The sequence below is a fragment of the Balearica regulorum genome, chromosome 2 (assembly GCF_011004875.1).
Source record: "Balearica regulorum gibbericeps isolate bBalReg1 chromosome 2, bBalReg1.pri, whole genome shotgun sequence".
NCBI lineage: Eukaryota > Metazoa > Chordata > Aves > Gruiformes > Gruidae > Balearica > Balearica regulorum.
The window spans coordinates 43,129,172-43,142,481 of record NC_046185.1 but is presented as its reverse complement, the minus strand read 5'-3'; the positions used below and the strand labels follow the sequence as shown (position 1 = coordinate 43,142,481).

Genomic DNA, 13,310 nt, shown 5'->3' with positions numbered 1-13,310 from the left:
ATACTGTTTTCTTAATGGACGAAGGAAAGGCTGTGGATGTTGTCTACTTAGACTTTAGTAAAGCCTTTGATGGCGTTTCCCACAGCATTCTCCTGGAGAAACTGGCTGCTCATGGCTTGAACAGGCATACGCTTTGCTGGGTAAAAAACTGGCTGGATGACCAGGCCCAAAGAGCTGTGGTGAATGGAGGTAAATCCAGTTGGTGGCCGGTCACAAGTGGTGTTCCCCAGGGCTCAGTACTGGAGCCAGTTCTCTTTAATAGCTTTATCAATGGTCTGGACGAAGGGATTGCATGCACCCTCAGTCAGTTTACAGATCACACCACACTGGGCAGGATTGTTGATCTGCTTGAGGGAAGGAAGGCTCTGCAGAGGGATCTGGACAGGCTGGATCAATGGGCCAAGGCCAGCTGTATGAGGTTCAACAAGGCTCAGTGCTGAGTCCTGCACTTGGGTCACAACAACCCCATGCAGCGCTACAGGCTTGGGGAAGAGTGGCTGGAAAGCTGCCTGGCAGAAAAGGACCTGAGGGTGTTGGTCGATAGTCGACTGAAGATGAGCTAGCAGTGTGTCCAGGTGGCCAAGAAGGCCAACAGCATCCTGGCTTGTATCAGAAACAGTGTGGCCAGCAGGACCAGGGAAGTGATCGTCTCCCTGGACTCGGCACTGGTGAGGCCACACCTCGAGTGCTGGGTTCAGTTTTGGGCCCCTCACTACAAGAAAGACATTGAGGTGCTGGAGTGTGTCCAGAGAAGGGCAACAAAGCTGGTGAAGGGTCTGGAGCACAAGTCTTATGAGGAGCGGCTGAGGGAACTGGGGTTGTTTAGCCTGGAGAAAAGGAGGCTGAGGGGAGACCTGATCGCTCTCTGCAACTACCATGAAAGGATCATGGAATAGAATCATAGAATCATTTAGGTTGGAAAAGACCTTTAAGATCCTGAAGTCCAACCATTAACCTAGCACTGCCAAGTACAACCCCTAAACCATGTCCCTAAGCACCACATCTATGCTTGTTTTAAATATCCCCAGGGATGGTGGCTCAACCAATAATTGACAACCCTTTTGGTGAAAAATAATTTCCTTCTATCCAGTCTAAACCTTCCCTGGCACAAGTTGAGGCCGTTTCCTCTTGTCCTAAAGGAGGTTGTAGTGAGGTGTGTGTGGGTCTCTTCTCCCAAGTAACAAGTGGAAAGTTTCCATCTTTCTGACAGAGTTCAGCATCACCGGAACTCCGTGAGGCTCAGAGCAGAGATGTGCTTTTTGAGTACTGTGGTATCATCCATAGCCTAGGAACTGTTTCATAGGAGTGTTACATATTTAAATGCATGCAAGTGTGTGGTAGAGTATAATTTATATGTTTTTATAACAATTTGTGATGTGTTTATTTTTGTTTCATTTTCTCTTCTGCCTGTGTTTCAGGCCCACTTACAAACTATTTAGCTTATTATTCATTATAATAGTGGTTCTTAAATTTTAATTACATGCTTCTATGTGCTTTTCTAAGCATTATAATATAGTTTGGCCTTTTGATCACTCTGGGCAGGACCAAAAATTAAAATATAATAGTAGTAATATATTACGTAACATATTTTTTAACTGATTAAACTTTGGTAAACCTTTGATCTCTTTTTCTCAACAGTGAAAAGCTATGTTCTCTATATCACTACGGGAGCGTCCCCTGGGTCAGGAACAGATGCAGATGTGTATGTTGTGCTGCAAGGCCTTTTGGGAGATACTGGCAGAAGAAAGTTAATCAGAAAAGGAGATGATAATTTCACTAAAGGAAAGGTATACTTATAATTTTTGCATTATATTTTGCACTTTTAGAACCCAGTTCAATTCATGTGGACTTAGTGGGAGTAGGTTAGAGTCTACAAAGTCCAGTTGCAGTGCTTCGTGATTGTAAGTGCATGTGTATATCAATATCTCTGTCTGTCTTATGTGGGAAATACTGATACTTATATAGCTGATGCTAACAATACTGACAAGTAGTAAAGTGGCTGTATCAAGTGCTTTTAGGTTCAATTTTGCAAATATTGAAGGTCTTCAGTGACATGCCAGTGGTTTTCCTGAGTATTTGCTTCACAATAGAGCTACAAAGAGACTCAATTTCCTTTAATAACTCTTTTATTCCCATGCCATTCTTCAAGCTAAGGCGCCTTTCCCTGGCTTTTGCCTTTCCACTGCCAGTCTACCCCTCAGTCTGGCTCTTGATCTCCCTCCAGACAGGCAGCCACTACCCTCCATAGTTTTCTTAGGTCTACCCAGAAGAGTCATTCACTCACTGTGGAGGAGTTGCAGCTCATAGGTGTAGACCAAAGACCAACATAGCAGCCAGAGATGCATTTGCCTGTAGCCTTGTCAGTATAGACAGAAATTAGAGGGAATTTAGTTACTGAATGTGCTGCAGAAACATGGGCAGATTTACAGCAAAACGCATGTCTTTTTGACACGAAACCTAGTTCCTGTCAGAAGCTCTGGATAGAGGTAGTGAAATTTTCAGCTAAAAAGGTCACTAGATTTTTTTAAAGATGGAATGAAATAAGTTTTTGTATTTTCTGCAGATCTTTATTTGAAAAAAAAATTGAGGAATAAAACAATTTAATAAAGATTCTGAAACAAACATCTGTTACAGAGAATTTGAGTTGGAATAGTTAAAGTTTAGAAAAAGAAACACCTATGTCTTGCAACCAGAAATGCCGAGCATATTTTACAACAGACAGTGCTACCTGTCTTACAGTGTGTGCACTCTTCTACCTCTCCGAAATCTCAGTGAATACTGTGACTGTGGTATTCTAACCTGTCTCCTTTTTGAATTAGCAATATCACACAGTAAACTATTTTCTTCTGCTAGTGTTGGAGTTTCTCTAAGGAAGTGGGCTTGTAAATCAGTTTAGATTAATAACCAGAGCAGAGGCATGATATGTGGGATTAAGAGGAGCTCAGCTCCTAACTACCCCCAGCCTTGTTAATTCAGTGGGAGTTGAGGGGAGGTCATGAACTTACTGGATTTTACCTACTTGAAATGCTTATTCATAAGAAAGTGAGAGAGTTTAAACCTTTATTTTTAAGGGACTAAATACTTGTGGATGAGGGTACTCAGTTTTGATAAAGGCATGTCTGTTTTCCCTAATGTTGAAATTCAGATTATGGTTTATTAATAAGCTGATGTAATTTTATTTTAGAGCTGCACTCCTTTTGTCCTCAGGGAGTAAAGTTAGTTTAATGTAAATTTTACTGGATTTCTCCTTAAATCCTAATTCCACAAGTGAGCAATCTGATTTCCAGACTAGTAGTTTTTAATGAAGAGGGACCAGGGGTGTATATCCAGAAATGTTGCCTAAGAGAACAGAAATGAACTACAAAGATTCATAATTTGAAGGGTGTTTTTATAGTACTGGCGTCTACCTCAGTATGGTACAGAATTTTTCTGTTTCACGGAGTAAGAATCAGAGCTGGCATGTACCCATCTCTTCATTACTTATTTGACATTTTATAGGAGCAGTGTGTGAATGTAACACAGTATCCTTATATTTCTAAAAGTAGATATCAGCATAGGAATATTTTAGGGCCCTAAAAAGAAATTCCTTGTAGATATATAATAGAGAAACACAGAAAAGTCTTGATTTGCTCCGTGTTCAGTGAAAATACAGCAAAGGTATTTGGTTAATTGACAAAGTGAAAATTGATACTGCAAGGAAGACTCCTGCCTTTGCAGCAACATTTTGTTCATGACATGTTTTGGAAATTTCCCAGTGTTTTCTTCCCTTTATAAGTAATCTCCAAAAAGGCTCTCAAGTGTAGAATGTCTCTTTCTATACCAACACAATCACATATTGTGCCAAGCACCCCTGCAGTCAGAGAGTCTGGACTTGGTGGTTTAGGGGATTTTGTAGTGTAACAGGCACAGAATTTGCATTCTGAATCTTAACAGTCGTTCTGACATTTTAAAATGTGCTTTTCTTTGCAATATTTTTTCCCCTGACCATATAGTAACAGCTAGTGAACTGGAACGGTGTTTCTGTTAGAAATCACATCAAAATATGGTGTTAGTCTCACAGAATGTCAGGGCTGCTACAAACAAGAGTTTAGCAATGCAGAAATGCACAGAAATGTTTAAATATTTGTGTTGGTTTTGCGTGGCAAGGTTTTGGTAGCGGGGGGGCTACAGGGGTGGCTTCTGTGAGAAGCTGCTAGAAGCTTCCCCTGTGTCTGATATAGCCAATGCCAGCCGGCTCCAAGACGGACCCGCCGCTGGCCAAGGCCAAGCCAATCAGCGCCTCTGTGATAACATATTTAAGAAAGAGAAAAAACAGTTAGAGAGCGCCTTTTGCAGCCAGAGAGAGGAGTGAGAAGATGTAAGAACATCTGCAGACACCAAGGTCAGTGAAGAAGGAGGGGGAGGAGGTGCTCCAGGCGCCGGAGCAAGATTCCCCTGCAGCCCGTGGTGAAGACCATGGTGAAGCAGGCTGTCCCCCTGCAGCCCATGGAGGGAGGATGAGGGGGTGTAGCGATTCCACCTGCAGCCCGTGGAGGACCCCACGCCGGAGCAGGTGGACACACCTGAAGGAGGCTGTGGCCCCGTGGGAAGCCCGCGCTGGAGCAAGCTCCTGGCAGGACCTGTGGATCCGTGGAGAGAGGAGCCCACGCCAGAGCAGGTTTGCTGACAGGACTTGTGACCCCGTGGGGGACCCACGCTGGAGCAGTTTGCTCCTGAAGGTCTGCACCCCGTGGAGGAGACTCACGTTGGAGAAGGCCGTGAAGGACTGTCTCCCGTGAGAGGGACCCCACGCTGGAGCGGGGGAACAATGAGTCCTCCCCCTGAGGATGAAGAAGTGGCAGAAACACCGCGTGAGGAACTGACCGTAACCCCCACTCCCCGTCCCCCTGTGCCGCTGAGGGGGGCGGAGGTTGAAGCCGGGAGTGAAGTTGGGCCCGGGAAGATGGGAGGGGTGGGGGGAGGTGTTTTTAAGATTTGGTTTGATTTCTCATTCCTCTACTCTGTTTTGCTTAGTAATAAATAAGATGAATTCCCTCTCTAAGTTCGGTCTGTTTTGCTCGTGATGATAATTAGAGAATGATCTCTCCCTGTCCTTATCTCGACCCGTAAGTTTTTTTCATTGTACTTTTTCTCCCCTGTCTAATGAAAGAGGGGAGTGATAGAGTGGCTCTGGTGGGCACCTGGCCCTCAGCCAGGGTCAACCCACCACAATATTCACGGGACTGCAGTGGATTGAAGATATGCTTCTCTCATTTAACAGGTCTTTTATATACATGAGCTGAGTTACATGATAGTAAAAGACTGAATTAGCTTCCTACATCTGAAAAGTTGCTTTGTGTCTTTCGAAAGTCCTTACACCTGTGAACCCATCAGAGCACTTGTAGATATAAACTAATGTGCATGATAACATTAATTCACCAGTAAGCTCCCTGTAGCTTACCCCATGTCTGCGAGAGCAGCACTGTCACCAAGAGAGCTGAGCTTCTGGTGATCTACTCAGACAAATGAGTGTGAGGACTAGTGCTGCAAAACCCGTACTCTTTCAAATTGCTATGACATTCATGCCTTGTTTGATGTTCTCCTAAAAACTGTAAGGATAGACAAAGCAATCTCAGCAGTTCAGCTTTCATGAAATCCTAATAGTATTTATACATACTTCATGAGTCAGTTTAAGTCTGATAAATGTTGCACACTACAAACACTTTTTTGAACCAAGTATTCTCAATGTAGACATTCTGTAAAAACCAGGGCCCAGATGTATGAAATCCTTACGGTATCTCCATATTGCTTCTGGCACCCAACATTTCTCAGTGAATGAAATTCTTTATCCTTCTTTATACGGTCTTTGATAGACTTGCTGCATGTTCTGTCATATGACTGTGAGTTATCCATAAATTTCCTCTTTAGGAATGTGGAGTTTTTCAGATCAATTCCATCAAAGCCAGTAAACTACACTGAATATGTTGATTGATATTTAAGTATTTTAATCTCCAATATTTTAAGTACTCTAAGTTACTGAAGCAGTAAAATCTCTGTGCATTTTTACTTCATTCTATTAGTTGTTAAAAAGATAGATCCTTTATCCTGCCCTATATTTAGATATCAACTGCTCAGGTTGGTACCATGGTAACTGCAGCACACACAAAAATTGTCAGCGAGAGGTGATGGTTGGTGTTCAGTTTCAGTACTCACTTATAGATTAAGCATTGGCAATTTAAAAAAAAAAAAAAAACTTCAGGAAAAAATCCACGTGTGACAGAATGCACTAAAAAGGGCCGAATGTGGGACAATGTACTATGGCCACTATTAGGAAGTCAGTATTTGTCTGCAGCATCCACACCACATCATAATGCTATAACTGTGTAACTGCAGATAAACCTTCTCTTACGGAAAGCATATCTGACATAATGATTAAATAATTGCAAAATGTCATTGATCACAAATGTATTAATCATAGTGGGAGGCTGCTGGCCAAGTTATTGTAGTACAGAAGTGAACAATAAAATGATCTGGTCATGAAGTAGAAGGATTATTCAGATGGAAACTAGGAAAATATGGAATGCCATCATAGTGAAGGAAAGACTGGTAGAGGTTCTCAGAAACGCTCAGAAGAAAAGCACAAGAATGAACATAACTAAAGCTTTGTATAACCCTAGGAGACAGTGGCAAATTTCTGAGCCATGTGCAGTTCTCAGTGATACTTCCAGGATGGTATTTCCTAACCAGTACTTAGAGTCAGTTAGTAATAGATTTATAGGAGGCAGAGCTAGAACATACCATTGCAATCACCCAGTTTGCCTACATAACACTGGCCAACAGATTAGAGCTGTGTGAATAATTAATTTTGCTTTCCTGACATATTCTTGCAGGCAAGAAAAAGTGTAAAACTTTGTTGCCAAAAATTCAAAAGTGGACAAAATTAACACTAAAATTAATTACTTGTATGTGGTCTATATAGAGCTCAAAAATAAATTACATAAATTACATTTCTGAAGCTGAAATACATCTCACCTAGCTTTAGTTGCCTGTAACGTACATATTTCTTCTAACATGACAGTTTGAGCTTCTTCTACAGAAAGGGAGTGAAGTAGATGCTTCCAGGAGGTGGTTACCTTCTCCCTTTATTTGGACATTTATCTTAGAATGAAATGAATTATCCTCCAAGTACACCTACTGCTTTCTCAAGATTTTGCAGGGAAATTAACCAATTGTCTGACTATAGACTTATTTTAGATAGGCAAAGCTGGGTGAGTGATTTCTATGCCACATTTATTTCAGTTTTTTAATAAACAAGATAATTTTAAAATAAAATACAGCTGACTTTATTAGCTTGATTTATTAAAAAAATTGAAATAGCTATGGTCAATCCAAGTCTGCATTTTTCAGCAAAGAAAATATTCAGTAAAATACGCAGTAAGAACTGAATTAACTTCAGTTGAAGTTAAATAGTTTAGAAAATGTATCTAACTCAGAATGAATAGCTTCCAGTGATGAAGTGCTCATCTAGTTGAAAGGTTTTTTCAAAGCTAAACTATCCTTTTTTTTTTTTTTTAAGATTCATGCTATTTTCTGTCTAAATTTGTCAAACTTTAACTTCTAGGAACTGGATTTTGTCACGCTTTTGACTGTTAGCCTGGATAGGCCACTCACACCAAATTTCTGCTACCTTTGACAATATTTCTGACAATAAACAAATCAGTATGCTTTTGACGAGTTAAACAGATTGGACTGCTTGATTCACTGGAAGGCAGGCTTTACAGTAATTTATTAACTCTCACAAATCTTTTCAGAGCACTCTTCAATTTAGCACCCTACTTCTTCAAGTGTCATAGCTAGCAATTGGTTTTGCATCATCTCTAAAATCTTGTTTTCTTTCAGTTAACTCATGAAAATCCTAAACAGCATAAGCTTATTCATTAGCCTCACCACAATGAAATTTGCTTGAAAATATTCTCTGTTAACAGCTGCACTTGGGTACTCACCAGTTAGACATTTTATTGTCCCATTATCAGCCAGGTTGAGCCCACATGAGAATCATTTGAATATTGGATTACAGTGTCTTAATCAAAATATTACATAATTATACGTGTTACTGAAGTTGAGGAAAATTACATCCATCCTATTTTCTTTGCCTATTAAACCAGATCTCAAACTTGGACTGTTATTAAATCAGTCCAACAATCAGGCTGTATCAAATGGGTTTGAGTTTGTCCAAAGTGACGTCTGTCTTTAGGGTTTTTTGGTTTGGTTTGTGGGGTTTTTTTTTTTCATTTCTATTGTGTAATATAATGTGTGTTTACAGATTTGGATGTGGCTGATGATATTGGTCTCTGTAGCAGTCCTTCTGCATTTTATTAAATGTATTTTACTTTAAGTCTGATTGAAATGTCTTTTACAAGCTAGTTGAATGTTCATAGCTGCTGATTATTATAATGTACTACTATTCTTTCTTACTCCTGTTGCTGTTCTATGAATACAAATCCCGTTTCAAAAAGGTTCTGTTCCAGTTATACTAAGCAAATTAACACAAGGTCATTTCAGGGCAAATATTATTATGGGTTTTTTTACTGCCCCTATTCTTTCATTTATTCTTCACTAATCTTGTTGAAGATGGATGAACCATGATAATTGTAGGTTATCAGAAACCTCTAATTATGCATTCACTGCAATTTAAATTAATCTAATTTTTTCATGTAAAGATAAAGTTTTTTCAATGAATTTCTGGATGAGAATTTAACAGAAAACAAAAACACGCTTGCAAAAATACGTGAATTTAGGACGAAATATGGGGTTGGCTTTTTAGATGCATGGAAACCCCTATTTCTAAAGAAGCATTTGTACAGAACACAGATTACAAGATGCTGAGGCCATAGTCAGAGGCACTGTTCATTCTTGCACTGAGCTGGGCCAAGACAGTACTGCTACCAGTGCTTGTCATCACTGCTGCTTAACACCTAACGTTTCCACCCCTTCACTCTGCTGGCACAGTGACATACATTCACTCTGTTCAAACATTGATTTGGTTTAAGCAATTAATATTCTCGATAATTTGGGCTTTTCTACTTGGTCTGTCTTGATAAAATTTGGCTAGAGAGAGGCTGATTGTATGGTTATGCTGGCACAGCTAAAAAGGTGATAATTTCCCTCTAAGAGAAGGTAGTGATGTGACAAACATTTGGGACAGGGTGGAGGAGTTCAGTTCAGCACAACTGGAAGAACTCATGGGACCACAGTCTGAAGGGGGACGTCTCAGCAAAAGTTATTTTTCTCATTTATCTCCTTCTACAGGAATGTTCAGAGACTGTTTCTGATTTGAGCTCAGCATTACAGAGGCTTTTATTTTGCCTCCCAGTGCTAGCTAAAACTCTCTTCTCTTCAGTGGAGTTTCTCCAGATTAACAAGTGAGATCAAAATAATCAGGCAGCAAATCAATAGGTTTGCTAAGCTTAATAGAAAAAGTCCTTTATCTAGACACTCTAACTCCTTTTCCAATAAAAGCCTATTAAAATGATAGTAACATTAGCAGTATGAGAAATCACTTGTGCATACAGGTTGATGAAATTAAGCATATGGTGTGTCTTGACTTGCCATTTTCAGTTCTGCTGGGAATATCGTCATTAACCAACCATCAAGTCTCGGTACTGAGCCTATAAAATGATTGGCATTTATAAAGGTAAATATTGCATAGTGACTGTTCAAATGCTTCTTCTGTTACAAAAGCTATTGCAACTGCTACAGCCAGTTCCCAGCACTGACACTGAAGAGTACTGAATAAAGTCAAACTGGGTCATAGATTCAAAGGAAATGCTCAAAACATGGGTCCCAGGATAAAAAGAAACCTTTGAAGAAAAGGAGTTAACAAAAAAATAAACTTTAAATAGTCTGAAAGGGTTGCTGGTATGATCGTTTTTAAGGAATTTTTCAGTGCTTATTTTCTTATCCAAGAAATATGAAAAGTGTCAATTCTGGTATTACTAGGGGAGCTCTTTTGGGTCATAGAGGATGCATGGCTCTCCCACCATCAGTCTCAGCTGCTCAGTCTTGGAGAATCTCTTTCTTTCTCCAGACAGTGTTAGTTAAGAAAATTTAGTGGGCTGTACATCCACACAAATTGTTTTAATACTATTCTGAGAAAATTCAATATAAGCTCTGCTGAATTAGACAATATATATTATTATCAATACTTAAGGTGACTTTTCTCTATTCAAACCTAATTTGCTAGTAGTAACTAAAAAACAATTAACATTTTTCCCTAAGGGGAAATGAAAAAGAAATGTTTTATATTCTGTAGGTTTGCCTATCTTCTATGTGTTTTCTCCCTCTCTCTTTCTCTTTTTGCAGAAGAATTAAGCCTCCAGTAACTTAAAACATCCCCATTTGTAAATCAAGTAAGAGATAGAATATCATGTGACATACAAGACCTGTCAACAACTCAAATATTTCCTATATTTTATGAATAATCTGAAATTAATCCACAAAAATATTAGCTAAATTATTAATAATTATTCAATTTCTTTAAATTATGATGAAATATATGTCATAATCTGTCTGTTTGTGGACAGTTTATAAGGAGAAAAGTGGATTAAAATTGGCAAATAAACTGTCTCTATCAAATTGGTCATCTGGCTCTAACAATTATAGTTGCTGCTCTTTTGCTTCTTTTTTGGTCTCTTGACTACAATAAAGCTCATTACACCACACAGATTTTCAAATGTACACATAAAGAGAAAATGTAATCTTGCCTGTGAAGTGAGTTTACCCAAGTTGTTACAATTCCTCATCTAGTTAATAGTTTTTCACCTTGAAATTTATTAGATGGTTGAATCATCTGCAAATTTGACCATGGATTTCTGAGATTTTATGTGATCTAAAATGGGCCCATTTAAATTGCACATCGGCAAATGATGAAGTAGTGTGTCTAATGCAAACCAAACATCACAGTTTTCACAAATGTTTATTCAGCCAAAATATACTTATTTTCAGAGGAAAAAGGATTTGGAAAACCTTTCATGCATTACCTATATATACAAACTTTCTGTTACCTGCGGCAGGATTATTCAGTTTATGAATAACCCATAGTATATGCTGTACCTGAGTTATTACGTGCTTTCAGAATCCTTCACGCTATGGAAAATGGTGTACTTTTGCGGTTTTGTGAAGATTTCTAGCTTAATAGACTTTATTAACTGTCAAGCTTAGTGCAAGTCAAAACCAACTATCTTTCTTCTGGAGACAGCACAAGTCTAGAAGTCTGCAGAGTATTGTCTGTATTTTTCCTTTATTCCTAACTCTCTCTCCCTTCCAAAAGTGGATCACCGGCAATAGATTTTTTTGGAGATGCTGATGATAGTGTCACTAAATTAGTCAACCTCTGGAAAACTCTTTTCTCTTAAAAATAAATCTATTCTAATGAGTATTCTAATCTGACAAAAGCTTCTTCATATGTTTCCAATAAAATAAATAATGCATTAGTATAAACATAACCATTTGCAAGGATGAGCAGTAAATTTAAGACACATTTTCACATTTTGGGGACTGGAAATATTTATTTACTAACAGAGACAGGAGTCTGTATGTTTCTTACTTGAGTTTATCTGCGTTTTTCACCCATCTTCTAGCCATGTGCATTTTTAGTACATTTTATTAAATAAGTGTAACAAGCCATTCTACGTTTATTCAAGCATGATGCTATAACTTTACCAATCCAATTACAGATAGAATAAAGTGGTGATCAACCTCATATCACAATTAAGGTAAATTAAGAGTTCGGATTAATGGTATTCAATCATCGAATTAGTCCAATAGGTAATAAAATATAATTGTAGCATTGACACTAAACATTACTTTTTTGACTTTACTATGGAAAATGTGAAGAGAAGCCTCTTTCCCTGCACTCCATCTAGAATTTAAGCCCTTCTAATGTATTTGCTCTTCTGCTGAAGGACATCATTATCCTGAGAACCTTCATTTCCATCTTATGCTTTTGCCAGTCTAAATTTACTAAGCAGCTAATAACCGTGGCTCATCATAAGGAAGTATAGCTATTCAAGTGCCTGTTTAACACTTTTTCCTTAAAATTATTCTCAGCTTGCTGTTCTCATTTTCCCCTTTGACATGAAAATGTAGGGGGGCGGTGCAGATGTGATGGTTAGATGATGCACTATATCAGTTTTTGAATTAACACTACCTTTCAGTCTAGAAGAAGCCATGGAGTAATTCAATGACAGGTTGGTGATTATTTTTAGGAATCTGTGAAAGGTGTAGTTCACACACACACGCACACATTCAAATGTACATGTATTAATGAAAAATGAGAAAGAAAAGCTAAAGGTAACCCATCAAGACCAGAGCTGAAGAAATAATTTTGAAATTTTTCTGTTTCCAGAGATTTTTTTTTTTTTAAATAGGTCATCATACGTTATCTGCAATTTTGAGCTCAATATTTTAATTCATGGTGGGTGTCATTAAGTTGCAAGCTGGTGTGGTGGGTTGACCTTGGCTGGACGCCAGGTGCCCACCACGCTGCTCTATCATTCCCCTCCTCAGCAGGACGGAGAGGATGGGGGAGAAAATAAGATGGAAAAAACCCCTTGTGATCAAAATAAAGGCAGTTCAATAAAGCAAAAGGCTGTGTGCAGTTTGATGGTTCTATTTCCATATGTCTTTTTGATTCTGAATTTTTCAGGTGGATGTTTTTCAAGTGGAAGCAGTAGATGTTGGGATTCTGCAAGTGGTGGTGGTTGAAAAAGGAAAAGGCTCTGACTGGTTTCTGGAGAAGATTATTGTGAAAGAGGCAGCAGCTGCAGGGGCAGAAACATTGTTTATGGCTCAAACATGGCTAAAAGACAGACGCGATGGAAAAAGATCTGCCTCAGTAGCTCTGAATGCCACAGGTCAATATTATCTTCAAACTATCATTTGCTAAGAAATTTGTTCCAAACTGCAGAATGCAGCTATGTGATTTGCTTCTATAAACAAGCTATGGCTTAAAATATTCCAGCAGACCATTGCCATTACATAGGGAATTAGTGTGTCTGAACGCTGTTGCGTTTTAGTACTATTTAATAACACTATTTGCCAGAGGATAATTTCTGCTTTGTTACTCCAGATTTACAGTGGCATAAATGGCAACGAATTTGGTACATTCTCTTTACAAATTGCTGCCTCTCCAAGTCTTTTACTTTGCCACTTGCAAACAATTTTTAAGCTTCGAATACTTCTGCTGGTTACTTTCGAGACACAGTAAAAGCGAGGTAAATGGTAGGGCAAACTACGTTTAAGCAGTGGAGAAAATGTCTCCATTGTATTCA

At 38.8% G+C, this 13,310-nt stretch overlaps 1 protein-coding gene across 1 annotated transcript in view; it reads left to right on the top strand.

The window, feature by feature from the left end:
- RP1 (RP1 axonemal microtubule associated) overlaps positions 1-13,310 on the top strand; it is a 209,716-nt gene that overhangs the window by 178,421 nt on the left and 17,985 nt on the right. The window contains exons 48-49 of the mRNA XM_075744095.1: positions 1,639-1,787; positions 12,686-12,893. Coding sequence (XP_075600210.1) covers positions 1,639-1,787; positions 12,686-12,893 — 357 coding nt within the window. The remainder of the gene's footprint in view (positions 1-1,638; positions 1,788-12,685; positions 12,894-13,310) is intronic.